Here is a 17663-nt window from a genome sequence, read left to right as displayed (position 1 = left end):
TTGGTTTCTTTGAGGCCTGTCTCTTTGGCTGGCACGTGGTCGTCCTTTCCCGGTGTCTTCACACAGTCACCCTCAGTCCCTGTGTGTCTGTGTCCTCATCTCTTCATATGACAACACTAGTCACTTCGACTTGGGGCTGACCCTGATGGCCCCATTCTAACTTCACTGCCTCTTTGAAGCGCCGTCTCCAAATACTGTCACCTTCTGAGGTCTGGGGGTTAGGACTTCAGCATAGGAATTGCAGGGGTCACCGTGCAGCCCCGTCAGCCAGTGGGGACAGAAGCATGGGGACACAGACGGGCGCTGTTCCGACTGAGGGTCAGGACACAGATTCTGCTTTCTGCTGCCGAATGGCGGGGGCACAGGCGGGGGACATCTAGCCGGAGACACTGATGGCACGTGCCAGCCTTTTGTCCACCCCCTTCCAAGTCCGGTTGCCTCGGCTCTGCGCTGTGACAGTGGCCCGGGCCAGGGCTGGATCCTCCCTATGGCCCTGACTGGGCCGGCAGCTGTGGAGGAAGATGTGGCTGGTGCCAGGGTTGGGGCCCACAGTGGCCACAGAGTCCTCAGAGTCATTCTGTCCTTTATGCGTGTGATCAGAGCACAGGGCTGCAGTGCTGACTGGGGGGGCTTCAGACCTCGGCTGCACCCTGAGCTTTGGGGCCTGTGACGGGGAGCCTCAGGGAGGAATTTTAGGAGTCGAACTCTCAGGTCCTCTGCGTGTCAGCCATGTGCTCTGGGGCCAGCCTCTAGTACAGTTAAAGGTCTTAAGAGGTAGGAATAGGGGCCACCTACTATGTGCTGGGCACTGGCCTGGGCCCTTGCCATGCATTTCCTCCCAGCACTCTGTGGGGTGGACATTATTGCCCCCATGGTGCAGATGAGAAAATCAAGGCTCAGAGAGGGCAGTGGCTTGCCCACGGTCACACAGGTATTGAACCATGGCACTGGGATTTGAGTTCAGATCTGTTGGATTATAAACCTGGTGCTTCTTCTCCCTCACAGTGCTTCCTCCCTGGTCTCTCCATGGACCCCCAGAGCAGCTGCTTACCCCCATCCTCCATCCCTGGAGAAATCCGAGTCTCAGACCTCCTCCAGGACAGGTGTGGGGAGAGAGGTCCTGGTCTCACATGAGGAAGCTAGTGAGAGGGCTCCGCCTCCTCCAGGCAGACCGCCTGGTGGAACATGTCCATTTTACAGATGGAGGCACCAAGGTTCCAAAAGGGGAGTGGCTTGCTTGCAGTTCCATGAGTTGTTTAAGAATTTTTCCAGTGCAAAAGGGAACTCTGAGCACTAGAAGCAGATAGCGTGTGTGTGTGTGTGTGTGTGTGTGTGTAACATGCGTGGTGTGAGAGGGGCGTGGGCCTGGTCCCTGGCGACATTCCTAGCAGAGGCGAAGCTGCCCCGAAGCCTTGAAGAAGGACGAGGAGGCGGGAGAGGTTTCCTGGGGGCTGTGAGGCATCTGGGAGAGAAGCTGGCCATGCTTAAGTAGGGGGGCAGCATCTCCTCCCACTCCCTCCTACGGCCCCTCCCCGCCCCCAGGCTCTGCCTCGCCCTCCCTCGACTGGGACGCCATCTATTGACTTTTCTGAGAGCTGAGATCCCTGGCTGTGCCAAGCCCGACTCGGGAAGCCCTATTGATTTTCTCTTATTTATTTATTTATTTATGAGATTTTGCTGTGGGCAAAAAATAAAAGGTCTGAGCAGCGTTCCCCTTAGCAGCGAGAAGTTTTCTCCACCCACGGGCTCACTCCCGCGCACAGGCTCGTAGACTCCGCTCCCATCTCTCCACGCTCCCGGGGGGGCTCACATCTCCTGTCAGCAAGATGCAGGGACAGGCAGAGATGAAATGGGGTTAAGTGTTCGCCCTAGTTCCTGGTATATAGTAGATGCTCGAAAGATAGGTGTGGGGGAGGGGCGGGGGAGGTTTTGAGCAGCCGTGGCTGACGCCCATGGGCGTAAGGGGCTGAGGGTGTTCCGTTCTCCGTGAGAGCACCTGCCGCGTGCCAGGCCCAGCCCTGGGCTGTCTGGACCCTTCTCATCTGGTCTCATAACAAACGTGCAAGGTGGATTTTGTTACCTTTGTTCAATGGTGAAATTCAGCGACGTTCAGCACCTTGCCCAAAGTTACCCAGCCTGTGACCCCGAATTCATATCCAGGCCTTCCGGACTTCAGCGCCCCAGTCTCTCCACTGTGCGGTGCAGCCTCCCCAGAGGGGAACAGGAGACTGCCAGGGGCGGGCTTGGTCCCCGGAGCATGGCGCCGGCCCTCCCCTCAACCTGGCAGGGCCCCTGTTCTCAGGAGGCCCCCATCGGGCTGAGCGCCTTGGAGGGATTAAGAGCTGCTCCTGCCCACCCCTCCCGTCTTGGAAAGATGGCTGTGTGGGATCTGTCACGGGCCCTGTGCCCTGCCCTGCGGGAGGACTTCAGGCACAAGAATCGGGTTGGGTCCCTTTCCCGGGAGGGCCAGAGAGAATTCCAGACCCGAGGAGGGGCTCGCAGTCTGTGGTTAAAGATGTGACCCGTTGAGTCCGAGCTGCCCTGTGTGGGCTCCTTCTGACCCACGCACACGTTCACTCTCGCGGGTGCCGGTTCCCTCCCCGGCACTGCTGACGACCTCCTAGACGTCTGGAAGTCCAGTTCCAGCCCCTGCTCCTTGCCCTCTGCACCTGGCTCACCCCTCTGCCACGGCTCCGCTCATGCTGGGCTGGCTGTTGACTTGTCACCAGCCAGCTGTGAGCTGCTGGAGGGCAGAAGTCACGTCTCCTTGAGCTTTGTCTCCCCTGGGTTTGGGCACAGAGCCCGGCGCTGGAAGGATGGGCAGACATCCCTGTTGATCCCATGCAGCCGGCAGTCCATGCCACATGTCCGTCCCGGCACCTGAGCTGCGTTCACCCGAGATGCTTCTGTGTCTCTCCTTCCCCGGCAGGAGTTCCCCTTGGCCGTCCTCAGGGGCTGGCAGTGCTACTGTGCTTACCCCACGCCCCAGTTCAGCCTGCGGGATGCCGTGGACGGCTCGCTGTGTGGCCAGGAGCCCGAGGCACAGAGTCTGGCAGAGTACTGCGAGGTCTACCAGACACCTGTGCAAGGTGAGTTCTGGCCCCGAGGTGGGCAAGGCATGCAGGGCCCTCCTCCCTGTGTCCGCCACTGGTTCTGGCATTTGGTCTGGGGGTTTGGAGATACCAGCCATGGCTGGGTGTTCAGCCCTGGGGTGGGGAGGGCCTCTGTGTGAAAACCCTGGCATCTTGGTGGCTGGCCCCATCTTGGGATAATGGGAAGGAAGAGGCCTCCACCATCCCTGGGGGCTGGACACAGGATGCAGGACTAAGCGTGAAGAGCACATGACCTTTATCTGAGTCTCTCTGGGGATGAAGGTGGTTTCAGAAAGAGACGAAGAGCAAAGAGGCAGAGACCAGAGGGATAGCCATGGCCAGGTTGTGGGTCAGGTGGCACAGGAGCCCAGTGACCACAGGGGCCTCCCCAAGCTGGCCCAGGACATGGGGACTAGTACGGCTCCTGGGCTGTGCCCAGGCCCCAGCATCTCCCTTGTCTGTGTCAAGTCTACCCGAGTTGACCTTAGTTGCTGATGAGAGGAAGAGCACGTGGGGAGGGATGTTGGCACCTTTATCAAGGCCCTCCTGTGACCCAGCACGGCCCTGGGGGCTTTGGGGCTTTCACGAGATGATTTCATGTACTCCTTGCAGCAGCCCTGGGGGGAGGGAAGATGAGGCCCAGAGAGGTTACTGGCCAGGAATTAGCCCGGCCCTGGTTCGTTGTTGGCTGTACCTGGTATGTGGCATTGGTCAGCGCAGCCCCGCCCCATCCCTCCTTCCTGCAGAGACTGGAGTTATCCATACCATGCTGGGAGCCCGGGTTCAGCTGTGGCCGTGGAGACAAAGGGGCGCTGATTGGCACCCCTCCCTCGCAGTGGGAGATGGGAGGCCTCGTGGTCACTGGGGCTTTCTCTGGCCAGCCACACACCTGTACAGCGAAGGTCCAGGTGGCAAATCCCCTCCCCTCGTTGGGCCTCAGTGTGCCCATCTATTAAGTGGGAGTCTTGGACCCGCAGTTCTTGTGGAGGGGAGTCTGGCGGTGCGTCTGGGAGTCACAGTGGGGCTGAGTGACCCTGAGGCGACTTCTGGACTTTCAGACACCCGGTGCACAGACAGAAGGTTCCTGCCCACCAAGTCCAAAGTGTTCGTGGCTCTGTCGAGCTTCCCGGGAGCCGGGAACACGTGGGCGCGGCACCTCATCGAGCACGCCACCGGCTTCTACACAGGCAGCTACTACTTTGACGGGACTCTCTACAACAAAGGTGAGTGAGGGCCGCGGGGAGGAAGGCGGCTCCCGGAGGCCGGACTGTCGCCAGGCTCCCTGGAGCACCGGAGTGCTGCTTCTCAGACTCGAGTGTGCATAAGAACCTCCCAGGGGGCTTGTTAAATTCAGCACGGATTCCTGGGCCCCCCCAAGTATCCAATTCAGTTGATCTAAGATGGGGCCTGGGAATTAGCATCTCTAACAAGCTCCCAGCTGATGCTGAGGCAGCCAGCCCCGGGGCTCCACTTTGGGCGATAAGTCACAAAGGAGTGCCTGTTCCAGATTCAAAGGGAGAGCCTGCTAGCTGGAATTCCCTCCCTATAAACATCCCTTGAATTTTCCTTCATTTCCCAAACCCTTAATGATTAGATGAGACCAACTTCATCTGCTCATCTTTATTTATTTATTTATTTTTTTGGAGGCAAGGAGTAGCTTATAAAAATGCTATTTTTAAAAATAGGTGCAAAAATCTTCCAGAGTTTTATGATTTCTAATCTTCCCCTTGTAGAAATAACAGGCCTCATTATGCCAAGTCAGTGAACTTAAATGGCTCCAGTCTGCGTGCTGTTTAAGAACGAAGAACCTCAGACAAGTTAAGGGGGATCTAAATTTGGCAAACTATTTCTCCATTGTCGAGTGTTACAACATTTTGTCGGGGTTTCTTAATTAGATTTTGGTTTAGGGAAACATGATAGTATCAGTGACGTCGTAGAGAAAACGGAAACCTCCTGAGCCTGGCAGTGGCTCCTAGAATCACCATGGCAATCTTGGTCTGGTTGGGAAGGAGCCGAGGGTGTCCACATAAGCAGCCCCTTCGTCCTTGGGAAGTTGTGGGCACCGGCAGGTGGAGGGGCCGGATGAAGCATGTGGTTCTGCCCGCTCTGGCCTGGTCCCCTGGGAACCACCCACTGTGGGCAGGTCACGGTTACCCACCGTGTTCATCTAGAAGGCCTTTAACCTGTTCACACAGCTGCCTGATTTGTTCTACAAATGGCTCAATGGCCCAATGACTCAAATATCTGGGTACATAAGGGTTGATACTGCTTCAGAATGGCTTTAGAGACACCCCGTGCATCTTGGAGCCCATGGGACTGGTTAGATGTAGCCACCGGCCTCAGAGCAGTGACACACACACATGCACAATTCACAAGGCAGCTCCAGTGCCAAAATGGTGAACCTGTCGTGGGTGAACGTGCTCTGAGTTACAAGGAAAGGTGGCTGCTGTTGACACTGGCTGAGGCAGCGTGAGATGCCCCCTGGGTCTCAGGGTGTCAGAGACCAGATCTCAAGTTTGCTCAGCCCATGGTTGGACTCTTCCTTCCCTGGAACTTCCCAGCTGTTTGACAGAAGGAATCAAAGCCGAGACTTTTGGAGTTTGGCCCCTGGCAGGGATGAGTTTGAAACTTGTTGAGCCTCATCAGGTAAACCCAGATTTCCAGGTTGAAAAGAGGCTTACGTTTTCCAGCTATCAACAAATCCCTCACTTCTCTGGTGGATACAAATGCCTCCCAGCCATTCATGAAGGGGCGCACATAGTAGGACTCATGTTTCCAAGAGCCCTAGATAAGCTCATGCACGTTCATAGAGCATGTCCCCTGAGCTGGCTGCCATGGGCTACGTTGGGATGTGGCCAGGAGACGAGATCCAGGGGACTTCTTTCCAGGAAGCCTTCAACGACATCCCTGTGCTTGGTTCCCCCCACTCTGTCCCCGTAGCCTCTATGCTCTGATTATACTTGGGCTGTTCCCCTGTAGACTGTAAGCTTAAGTCAGGGTCTGAGTCTCACCCCTTTATCCCCGACATAAAGTCCAACACAGAATGAGCGCACAATTATGTTGTTGATAAACGTGTGACTCTGTGGATGGATGGGTAGAGTCTGGCTTCTCAACCAGTTGTCATTCGGGTTCTGAGCACCCAGTGCTGGCCCAAGGGCCCTGGAAGAAGGCAGGCCCCAAGAGAGGTTGGTCAATGGGAGCAGGGCTCCGTTCATAGAAACTGGGCCCTGGGTTCCACAGGGCTGGGCTCAATATTGTGGAGACTTTGGCCAGACCTGTTCTGGGTCCAAGGTTGTGAATCTCCATAGATGCAGGGTGGGGCCCTGTCAGAGGACTGTGGCATGCTCAGGGGATGGGGCTACAGCTCCTTACACAGGCCTTGAGACTGCTGATGGGGCTTCTGCCCCCACTGTGGGGGGTGAATGGGAGCCGGGGCCTCATAGGGACACACAAAACTATGTGGAGAGAGCCCTGGCTCTGTTGCTGTGTGATCTTGGGCAAGTTACACACCCTCTCTGAGCCTCAGTCTCTTCATCTGGTTGTGCCTGCATGGTTATTTGTGATGCTTGTGTGAAAGTGGCAATAAAGATGCCCAAACACATGTATCTCCAATGTCTAGAGACGGGGCATGGTCAGGCCCTCTGCCTCCTGTCTCCTGGGGGTCTGCAGGGGGTGCCCCATCTCCTTTCTCTTGCAGACACCATCTTTCCCCACTCCTGGACACTTCCTCCTCTCACTTTCTCTTGGGCAGGGATCAGGCTCGTGGAGCCATCCACAGGCCCTCGCAGCACCTTCTCTGTGCCATCCATGGGCCTCTATTCTGCCCTTAATATCAGCTTTCCCTCAGGGACCCGTGTTAGTCTTCAGATCTGTGTGCTGCCATGGCGGTGGGGGCCCCACGGTGCCTTCCTGCAAAGGGGCCCTCTCCTTTCTCCCGGGCAGGGTTCAAGGGCGAGAAGGACCACTGGCGGAGCCGGCGCACCATCTGTGTGAAGACCCACGAGAGTGGTAGGAGGGAGATCGAGATGTTCGACTCGGCCATCCTGCTGATCCGGAACCCGTACAGGTCCCTGGTGGCCGAATTCAACAGGAAATGCGCCGGGCACCTGGGCTACGCGGCTGATCGCAACTGGAAGAGCAAAGGTGAACAGAAGGGCCGGTGGGGGGTCCTGTCAGTGCGGGCAGGGTGCCCATCAGGATGCAGGGTCCTCGTGGGGACTGGATGCTCCTCTGCCTGGGTTTGCACTCACCTCTTCCTCTTTCCCCCCGTGTCCGCCAGGTCACACGTGCCATGGTATTTTACATGGGATCCCAGGGTGGGGGGGATCTACACCCCTTTTCTGTTCCTGCTTATACCCGGGAGCTCACCCGGAGCTATGGGAAGACCCCAAGCCCTGAGTTTGCACTCCTCTGCCTCCATGACCAGGCTCCTCCTTTATAAAATGAGGTAAACACCTACCCCTCCTGGGGAGTCGGGGATCAATGAGATCACGGATGTGCCCAGTTGATGGTCAGCGATCAGCGTGTCAGTCCCCTCCTGAGCAGCTGCTCATGGACACTTCACTGTGTCCTGGAGGGGAACCGCCTTCAGCCCCACTTTCCGGAGGAGACCAGGACGTGGCTGTGTGGCTGGTCCAGGCAGCCTGGGTGGACGGTGGCAGAGCTAGCACTGAAACCCGATGTGTTAGTCAGCTTGCGCTGCCATGACAGAATACCGTAAACGTGCAGAATGTGTCCCTCACGGTTCTGGAGGCTGGGGCGTCCAGGACCCAGGTGCCGGCCTATTTGGCTCCCAGTGAGGACTATTCCTGGCTGCGGAAGGCCACGTCCTCACCGTGTCCTCGCGGGCCTTCCCCGTGGACGTGTGTGCAGAGAGCAGAAGTGAGCTGTCTAGAGGGGCAGTGGTCCCATTAGGAAGCCCCCACCCTGAGGCCTTATCCAGCCCTGATTACCTCGCCAACCCCATCTCCAGATACCGTCACGGTTTCTTCAACATATGGATTTGGGTGGGGGACACATTCAGTCCATAACGCCTGAATTTTCTGATTCTGGGTCAAATTGGCTTGTTCCCCACTGCAACTTTATTCACGGAGTCAGTCAGCCAACACACACTTAGTGAAGTCCTACTGTGTGCCAGCCCCTGAGCAAGGCACCAGGGGCCCGGGCTAAGGGGTCACAGCCTCTGCCTTCAAGGCATGCACTCTGGGCAATGAATTAAAGAGAGAAATTCAGGGTACTGAGTGATATAAAATTGTCAGTCAGGAGTAAAGCTGTGCCCAGTAGGGTGGGTGGCTTGCTGAGACGTGGGGCCCTAGGCCAGGCAGCCTTGTGCTTCTGTCGCTGCATGAGTCTGGGTTGGCTGAGGCTAACTGGTGTTCTCCCCTGTCCCCATCAACCCCCACTAGATCAGCGCCCCCCAGTCAGCCCTGTCCCCCTGCTGACTCCCCTTTAGGTTGCGGACAGGCTGGACTCTGATCCCCCCTCAGCTCCTTACGGATGAGCCACGTACCTTGGCTTCTGAACCTCAATTTTCTCATCTTAAAAACCTAGGTGGTCCCCATCTCATAGGGCGGTTGTGAGGATGAGAGAAAGTGAACACTCCCACAGCCTTTGAAGTGTCTTGACAGCCCAATTATGGAAGCTAGTTTTGTTGGGGTGATTCTTGACACTTGCACCCTACCCCCGGCCAGAAAAAAAACCTAATTTCTTAATTTTCTGGAAAAGAAGTCTTATGGAGTAGATCACCTGTAGAAGTTGGCAGCTGCCCCCGTCTGCGGCTTCATATTATGTCCTACTGCCCAGCAGTGTCGCAGGTTCAAACTGGCAGTCACAGCCGCCAGAAACAATAAGCATCAATCAGGCACCGCATCCACTTAGCTTCCTGGGAGGACCCAGGACAGGAAATCGGGGCTGTGCGACATCTTCCTCTCACTGGGAGGCCAGCAGCTCCCGCACACGTCCTGCTCGGCCCCCGTCACCCACACTGGACGTGCATAGTTGTCAGAAACAAGATCAAAGTGAACGAGGGTCATCGCGACAGAGATGCCCTGCCTCAGTTTCCCTCCCTTCTGTAACACGGCTGTGTCACTCAGCATGACCCAGCGCCAGCTCCCCCCACCAGGTACAGTCCCGAAGGTCACGGAATTCCTGGCACACGGGAGAGAAGCCGTTGTTGGGACTCTCAGTCCACATTTGTCTGAACTTGGTGTGTTTCCAAGGAAACTGCTGGGGGAAGGCCGCCTCAAGGTCACGTCTCCCTGGCTGGCTTGGGACTCTCAGAGCCCAGCTTGACGTTAACCCTTACTCATATAGGTCACCAAGAGGGTCTTCCTCTGCGGGGAATTTGGGCAGATTGGCCCTGGGTGGTGGGCAATGGAAAATGCTGGCCGCTTCCCTATCCTGAGCATCCGGAGGGCCCGCAGCCCTGCCAGGGCCGGGTCCTGATGTGGCGCCCCTTCTGTCCCCACCCCAGAGTGGCCAGACTTCGTCAACAGCTACGCGTCGTGGTGGTCCTCGCACGTCCTGGACTGGCTCAGGTACGGCAAGCGGCTGCTGGTCGTGCACTACGAGGAGCTGCGGCACAGCCTGGTGCCCACGCTGCGCAAGATGGTGGGCTTCCTCAATGTGTCCGTGAGCGAGGAGCGGCTGCTCTGCGTGGAGAACAACAAGGAGGGCAGCTTCCGGCGGCACGGCCGGCGCCCTCATGACCCCGAGCCCTTCACCCCGGAGATGAAGGACTTGATCAATGGCTACATCCGGACAGTGGACAAGGCCCTGCGTGACCACAACTGGGCTGGGCTGCCCAGGGAGTACGTGCCCAGATGATAGGCCCCGGCCGCTCTGCCCGCCCCGCTGAGAGCCGGCCACCCCCACGGGCTGCGCACGCGCTCGCTGGGACACACGGCTGCTTGTGCCACCCGCAGGGAGGCCTGCCCGGGTTCTGCGTCCCTCATGCGCAGGGAGACCCGGACACAAGCCTTTAGGCCACCCAGGCAGACACGATGTTGTGGGACAGACACCCACAAGCTCTCACAGACACGCTTAGACCGCCACTCCATGCTCACAGTGCCTGTTTTGATGCGCCCAAGCTGCCACGCAGGGTGCACCAGCCAATCCCAGACTTGGAGACACAGGCACGCAGATGCCAGGTTCTGCATTGCCGGAGGCTGTCTGTCTGTTTCACACACATACGCACACATGTGCACCTCGGGCTCCTGTTTCCTGGAGTTTCCTGTTTCCAGCCCCAGGCTCGGACTCACCTGTCAGGGGCCTTGGTGCAGGATGCCGGGCAGGGGGCCACTTGTGCTGTGAGCCGCAGACCTCAGCAGGGCAGTGGGCGCAGACTGTGGCTGCTGGGCCGTGCAGCTCTGACCGCCTGCCTGCTGTCCCATAAATAGGGGCCGTGTGATGACCAGGCACCACAGCTCTGCGGCTCCACCTCCCCCTTCTCTGCGGGTGGGCTGAGCGGAGCCCCCAATACACTCACCGACCTCAGGACCCCCTGCAAGTTCTGTGCACCCCCCGCCGCCCCTTCCAACATGAATCCTCCTTGGAGTGGGGCCTCCTTGCCTGGCTTTTTCCTCTATGGTCCCCAGAAAAGCTGGAAATTTGCGCCATGCCCCAGAAGCAGGGTGTGAGGGCAAGAGGACAGTGGGACAGGGAAGGGCTGGGCCTCCAGGGGAGCCCTGGACCTGATGCCAGCAGGAGGGACCTTGGGTGGGCCTGGGGAGACCCAGGAGGGATGGGTCTTGGGGACCATTGGGGATGGTTGCCCCACCATTTTGACAGTCCCCTGCTCTTTGTGGGTTGCCCCCTGGGGTCATGAGGAAGGGGCGCTGCATGGCCCATCCACATGCCTCCCCCCCACCGCCGGGGCGAGGCTGTGGCTGCAGCTTCTGCCTGACCTCCCTGGTGGCCGGTGGCTGAGCTCTCTCTGACCCTCTGTTATTCACCCTGCCGCTTCCTGTCCTGGGCCTCTTTGCCACACTCTCTGTCTGTTTCTGTGAGGCTGACATCTTCCCCACTTGTTCATCCATTTCCTCAACAAAAATGGAAGGGCGCTCACAGATGCTGATGCCAGCAGTGTGCTGGCCTTGGCCTTGGCCTTGGGGAGAAGATGGATAGGAAGGCCCCCTCCCCCACCCCCAGCTCACAGTTTGGGAGGGGAAGGAGGGGTTGTCACAAATGGGAGTGAGAAACGCAGTAGCAGAGGAGCGTGTGTGCTGTGGCTGCTCCCGGCGGGTCAGCCCCTATGCCTGCGGTCTTCAGGGAACGCATCACGGTGGCTTTGAACTGGTTTTGAGGCATCTGTAGGAATTATCCCAGCAGAGCAGAGGGGAAGGGTAATTGAGGCAGAGAGAACAGCATGTGCAAAGGCTCAGAGGCTTGGAAAACGCTGGTGTGCTTTGCAAAACAGGTGAATGGGGTGTGGGACGTGTGTGTCTCTCTGAGTCTATGCAGTGGTGGGGGGGGGAGTGGGTGAATGAGGTCAGAGGTGGGGACACAGAAAGGGACTGTCCTTAGAGCCACTCAGTAATCAGCTGAGAGGGGCAGCGGTGCTGATGTTAATTACCCTCTCTGGTCACCCTTCATTACACATCTTGGGCTCTGGAAGGAGGCAGTGGAGACCAGGGGGCATAGGTCTGGAGGTGGAGGTGGACCCAGGAGTACAGCCCAGGGCGGTCAAGACACAGGGAGGGCCATGGAGAGCTCGGGTGCACCCTGACCCCTGTGAAGGGGAGGGAGGTGGGCCAGCCTGAACTTGGACAGCTCTGAGCCCTCTGCAGCCTCTCCAAGCCTAGGGTAACCTGGTTGGGCCCCCTGGTCTGACCTCCCCTCAGCCTGAGCCAAGCTGCATTGGGAGGAGAAGCCAGGGCGAGGAGTTTGGGAAAAGCGGGCATGGAAGGGCCCTGACCTCTGTTCCCTGGCCGGTGATGGGGAGGGCAGACAGGGCTGGAGGGCCTGGTGGAGCCGCCCTTCCTCAGAGGGAACCCTCCCCAGCCTTCGGCTTTGCCAATGAGAGTACTTGAGCTGTGTGCTCCTGGTGGCCTCCAGGTCCTTCCTGAGGTTCCCCCACACCCACTGCTGCTGAGGCTGTTTAGACCCATCCACAGCATCACTCGGCTCAGCCCAAAGCTGGAAACACCAGGGTCTTTGTAAACGTTTGTTGGCTCAGCGTGGCTCCGAGGTCAAGTCTGTGAAGGCTTCTGATGGGGCTGTTTCTCCCAAGTTGTGGGAGCAGTTGAGACCCTCCAGGAGTTCCACACTGGCATGGAAGGGGTCCCAGCTGGTACCTGCCTCCCAGAGCAAACCTAGTCTCAAAGGAGGCGGCAGACCAACTGGTGGAGCACAGGGACGCTGGCCGCCTCCTGAGACTCGCTCCTGGGCTGGCCTCACTCTCCCTGGCCACCTAGACATCTTCAGGGAGAAGACTCAGAAGCTGTGGAGGCTGTGAAGGACAGAGGTGTGGCCAGGGGACCCACTGGGAGGGACCACAGCTGGGGTTTGCTGGGGTTTGGCCTCCAGGGCCCCCCACCCAGGAGTCAGGAAAGCAACAGCGCCAGCTGGTTCCTCCTGGTGCTTGGGTGGGTCCATTCCCTGCTGCCAGGTATGAGAGACCTCCTCTCCTTCCAGGTGGAGTGCCATCTGCCCCGATGGCCTTGGAGTTTCCTGTGCACTGTAGCCGGGCATGCAGATGAGCAGAATGATGGGGTCAGGGTGCATCCCGGCCATGCTGAGTCAGTCCACACAGCAAGGCACCTGACACTAGGCAGGTGCTCCTGGCTGTTGGCTGAGCAAGGAGATGCAAGGCCCTGCCCGCTGCTGCTGGTTCTCAGCAGCCGTCCTCAGGCATGCCTCTGGGAGAGCAACTCGGAAGCGCAGGAAGGGGATCTGTCTGTCCTTTTGGGAAAGTCCGTTTGTCTCTTTCCAAGTTAGGTCTCATCGATAGCTCTCAGCTTCTCAGTAGAGAGGCTGCTGTCCAACCAGCCAAGGAGTAAACATGGATCCGTATTTAGGGGAGAAGTGTGGCAAATGCTTTAGGAACCAATCAGAAGAGAACAGTGAAACCCTGCCTGCAGATTCCAACGTTAATAGCAAGGCTGTGGAGTTCCACAAACCTGTGTTAAAACATGTAATTTTCATGGATTTCATCTCCCGTTGTAGATCAATTTGGAAAAACCAAAATATATAATTTTAAAAAACTGTAAAACACATTCTGATAATCCCAGTGATGTGTAAATGAGAGAGAAGAATAGACAGGCTTCCAGACCCTGGGAAGAAAGCTGCTTAATTATGTGAGCATCTTATACTGAAGTCTCTTGCCGCTAAAATTAGATTGTGAGTGCATGAATATGCGATAATGTTTGCACACCAGAATGCATTTTTTTTTTTCCGTAAAAGTAGCGGGAGCTACTTGGTTCTTAGGGGGCCCCAAGAGAGAAGGTGGAAGTACTGGGGTTGATCTTTGTGGCTGCAAGAACTCTTGGGCATAGGCTCATTTTATTCGACTGGAAACTCGTTGGAGGTGGTTGAAATGGAATGCCTCCGAGGTGGTTCGTTCAGGTTTAGGGAGAAATTGATCGGTCTGAACCCACATTGATCACCACTCAGTTTGGGCGAATTGGCCTGAACAAGGTTGAAGTAGAAGAGAGAGTGGATATGATATAGGGTCTGCAGATGGAAGGGCTGGATTGTGGTCCCAGCTCTGCTCTGCTGTGGTCTTGGACAAGGCCTTTCCCTCTCTGGTCTCCATTTCCCATCTATAGATAAGGGATGTGATGGATGTTGTTGGTTGCATTCCCAATGTTCATCCCCCACTTCCTTTCCCGCAGCTCCTGATTTCTGTTTGGGGATTTTATGATCTGGCTGAACTGACTCAGTCGTCACTTCAAGGGGTAAAGCATGACCTGGGCTAAGCCAACAGCACATTCCATCTCTCTGGCTACAGTGATTGGTTCAGACATGGTGGCTTCAGACATGGTCATGTGAGCCAAGGCAGTGCAGCCAGAGGGAATTTCAAGACTTTTTCCGGGAATGTTGGGTAGGGACTCTTTTTATCCCCCCTGCTGGATGTGAAAGCGGAGGTGGGTAATCCTAGGTCTTGATGGGGGCTGCCTTGGGACCATGGAGGGGAACCACTCTCAGCATGAAGCTACACTGCTGAAGGAAGAGTCAAGAGGCAGAAAGAAGCCAGGTCCTTGAAGACGTTGTTAAGTACAGGATCAAGCTTTGCCTGCGACTGGCCCTACCTCTGGATGGTTTTGTTACATGAGCCAATAAATTCCCTTTATTGTTTAAGTTGGGCTGAATTGGGTTTTTGTTACTTACAGCCCAGAGCCGTGTCCAAAGGGCTTGGATTGAAAGGCCCTGGAGCTCCGACATCCTCTGTCTCTGTGGCTGATGTAGGCAAAGACTGAGACTCAGACCAGTATGAGCTGGTAGGATTGGGAAGCTGTTTTCTAAAAGGAATGAGGCTGGGTATGAAATGCTTGATAGGAAGCTGTGCTCAGTCAGCCAGAACAAGCAGCATTTGTAAGTCAGTACACAATGAGGTCACCTATATATCCTTAGAAAATCGTTCCTCTGATTGCCCAGCTCAAGCCATCAGTTGTCTCATTTAACCCTTAACCATCACTTTGTTATTATCTCCACTTGACAGATGGGGAGACTGGGATACCAGCCTGTAATGACTGGAAAAGTGTGGCCCAGCTGTATTTGCCATAACTCCTTTCATGACAGATGTGATGTGGTGTTGGAAGGAATTCTGTGATAAGCTATTTGGATTAGGGGGGAGACCCCCCCCCAAGGGACATGTTTCAGTAACAACTGATGGGCAGTAAACTGCCTTGAAGAAGGGTGGGTATGGTTAACCATACAGCTTTGGTTTTGCTGAGTGAGACATGCAAGCTTGGGGCAGAGCACAATTGCTGCCATTGGAGGGGAGGTGGGATAATGCCACTGAGAGTTCCCTTCTTCTGTCCTTTCCTCTTGAACCCTACTGTGTGCTGGAAATATGAGGGACAAAGGGAGTTGTTTGTGGCCCCTATCTTCAGACTCCCCTTGGAGTGTCTGACTCTAATACATATGCCAGGATGGAGATCTAGACGGTATGTAGAGAAAGCCAAGGGTCCCAGGAAATCATGAGTGCTCCCTTTTGTCCCCAGTGCTCCCTTTTGTAACTGAAGATAGATTTGGGCCCCTCCTGAGAACTTCTACCATGAAAAACCATTGCAGAAATCTGGGTCCCTGCCAAGAGAAATATGAGCAGATCCACCCTAAATGACAAGCATAATTGTTTATATAAAATGAGGAATCTTGATATCAAACAAAAATAGAAACAATTCCAGCTGATGCTGTGAGTGTAAGAATGAGTGGACTGAATTAACTTTCCAAGGTGACTTCAGTACCTAAGACATTTTTTCCAGGTTCAGACATCAGCAGTGACAGATCTGTGGCTTGATGGTGTGGCCAATGATGCTCGATGACAGAAAACAGTGTTCTTACAGTCACGAAGTTCCACAGACGTCATCCCACATGTGCCTCAGTGACGGAGACAGTCTTATTTCCATTTGGGCGGAAGAGAAATTTAGTTTCTGAGATTGAGCTGCCCAAAGTTGAAACCCTTTATTTTACAGATGAGAAAAATGAGGCTCAGAACGGGGAAGGGTTTCCTACAAGGTGGTGCTCTGAGAATGAGTGTGGAGCCAGGGCTGGAATGTGGGCTCTTTCCATGAAAGCACCTGATTGCCCCCGTACTGCATCCCTATGGCTCTTCCAGAAGTGGCTGTAGGTGAGGCGGGTATGCACATTCAGCTCCTATGAAAGCGACCCCATTAATTTCACCGCTAATTCTTTGCCAAAATAATTTTTGGTGAGTACCTGAGTTCAATTTTAAGGGCCATTTATCGAGTATTACCAGAACTTGAAAACCTGCTCAGGCCTTTGCAAAGCAGTGAGGTTGGAGAGAGGGACCACAACTTGCATAAGATAGGAGCCCAGAGTTTTCATCTTAAGTCACAAACATCCCAAGCAGCAGAAAGGCTCTGCTCCTCCAAGACATTAATAGATAAGCATCTTTGGTGCCAGAGTCCAGCAGTGTGTATGTTTATGAGTATGCATGTGTGCAGGTGTGAGCTCCAGCTGCTGACAGACAACTGCCCCTTTGAATCACATGCCAGCCTTCCTGACCACTACAAGTGACCAGAGCCTGGCCACCTGGAATTTGGCATCAACCTACTTGGATAACTGTCTTCCCCCACAGTCAGAGCTACCGCATCCAGATGACACAGTATCCACTCCCGCTTTGGAAGGCGGGGCACACACTTAGTACGCTTCTGGGAGGAAGCCTGGGAGAGCAGAGCAATGGTACTAGGCATAGACACTTCCCTCCGGACCCAGCCTTCGGCCACCTAAATTGTACCACGGGACTTGCCAAAGGTTGAGATTACACCTCACCAGATTCACCTGGATTAGTTTTCTATTGCTGCATAACAAATTACCACAACCTGAGCAGCTTAAACCAACACACAAATGTCATTCCGCAGCTTGTGTAGGTCAGGAGTCTGGGCGTGGCTCAGCTGGGTCCTCCGCTTCAAGATCTCACTGGGTGGCCATCAAGCTGTTAGCCAGACCGTATTCTCATCTGGAGGTTCAACCGGGAAAGTGTCCACATCCAGGCTCACTCAGATTTTTGGCAGAATTGAGTTGCTTGTGGTTATAGGGCTGAGGGCCTCAGTCTCTCTGACCCACCCGTAATTCTTGACTTGTGGGCCTCTCATAGGAAGTTCCCAACATGGCTGTTGGCTTCTTCAAGGTTGGCTGGAGAGTGAGACAGAGTGTTACACACATTACATAATCACAGAATGCCATCCCTTCTCCTTTGCCATTTTCTACTGGATAGAAGCAAGTCATGGGCTCCACCCACTCTCAAGGGTAGGGCATGAAAGGCAGGAGGTGGGCATCATTGGGGACCACCTTTGGGCCTGTCCATCACAACATCAATATGGAAAAACATCAATCCAGAAATCAGTACATTCTTGATGGTCTCTAGAGCAGTGCTGACCCCTGGATTGCATTAAATGCAGTGGATGTTTTGAAGAGTCATCCAGGAGAACCAGGTTGTATCCATCTCATAATGAGTTCAGGGCTGATGTCCCCAGTCCACTGCACTGACATTAACAGAATCATTAGGAACATCCCCAGTTCATATTGTCCATCTCTATACTCTTTTTTTAATTTGTCTTGCTCAGTACATAGTGGGCCTTTCAGCATCTGGACTTCTTTCTTTAATTCTTGGACATTAACTATTTTTGATTTGAATGTTGCCACCTCTTTCCTTCTCCAACCCCTCATTCAGGCATTCTTTTACACTGACACGGGAACTTAAGAATCCAGTTTTTACACCTCAGCTCTTTTTCCATACTATCCGTCTCTCAGACCCGTTGTCCTGGGTTCTGGGAGAATTCTTCGCATTGATAGTCAAAAATTATCATTTGCTCTTCACTGTGTACATTCTTCTCTTCAACCCACCTGTTGATTTCTATAATTATGGTTTGTATTCCTGAGACAGCT

The 17663-nt window shown here is 55.1% G+C and overlaps 1 protein-coding gene across 5 annotated transcripts in view; it reads left to right on the top strand.

The window, feature by feature from the left end:
• WSCD1 (WSC domain containing 1) overlaps positions 1 to 14390 on the top strand; it is a 48031-nt gene extending 33641 nt beyond the window's left edge. For 4 of the 5 annotated variants that reach the window (XM_023653312.2, XM_023653310.2, XM_070226491.1 and 1 more), the window contains exons 6-9: positions 2930 to 3089; positions 4151 to 4315; positions 7035 to 7235; positions 9565 to 14390. In XM_023653312.2, coding sequence (XP_023509080.2) covers positions 2930 to 3089; positions 4151 to 4315; positions 7035 to 7235; positions 9565 to 9917 — 879 coding nt within the window. In that variant the 3' untranslated portion in view covers positions 9918 to 14390. Of the gene's footprint in view, positions 1 to 2929; positions 3090 to 4069; positions 4316 to 7034; positions 7236 to 9564 lie in introns of all 5 variants that reach the window. The other variant, XM_070226490.1, reaches the window with a different exon arrangement.
• Positions 14391 to 17663: the final 3273 nt, after the last annotated feature.

The sequence above is a fragment of the Equus caballus genome, chromosome 11 (assembly GCF_041296265.1).
Source record: "Equus caballus isolate H_3958 breed thoroughbred chromosome 11, TB-T2T, whole genome shotgun sequence".
In the NCBI taxonomy this organism is placed as follows: Eukaryota; Metazoa; Chordata; class Mammalia; order Perissodactyla; family Equidae; genus Equus; species Equus caballus.
The sequence above is the reverse complement of the archived record's forward strand: the minus strand, read 5'-3'. Positions and strand labels throughout refer to the sequence as shown.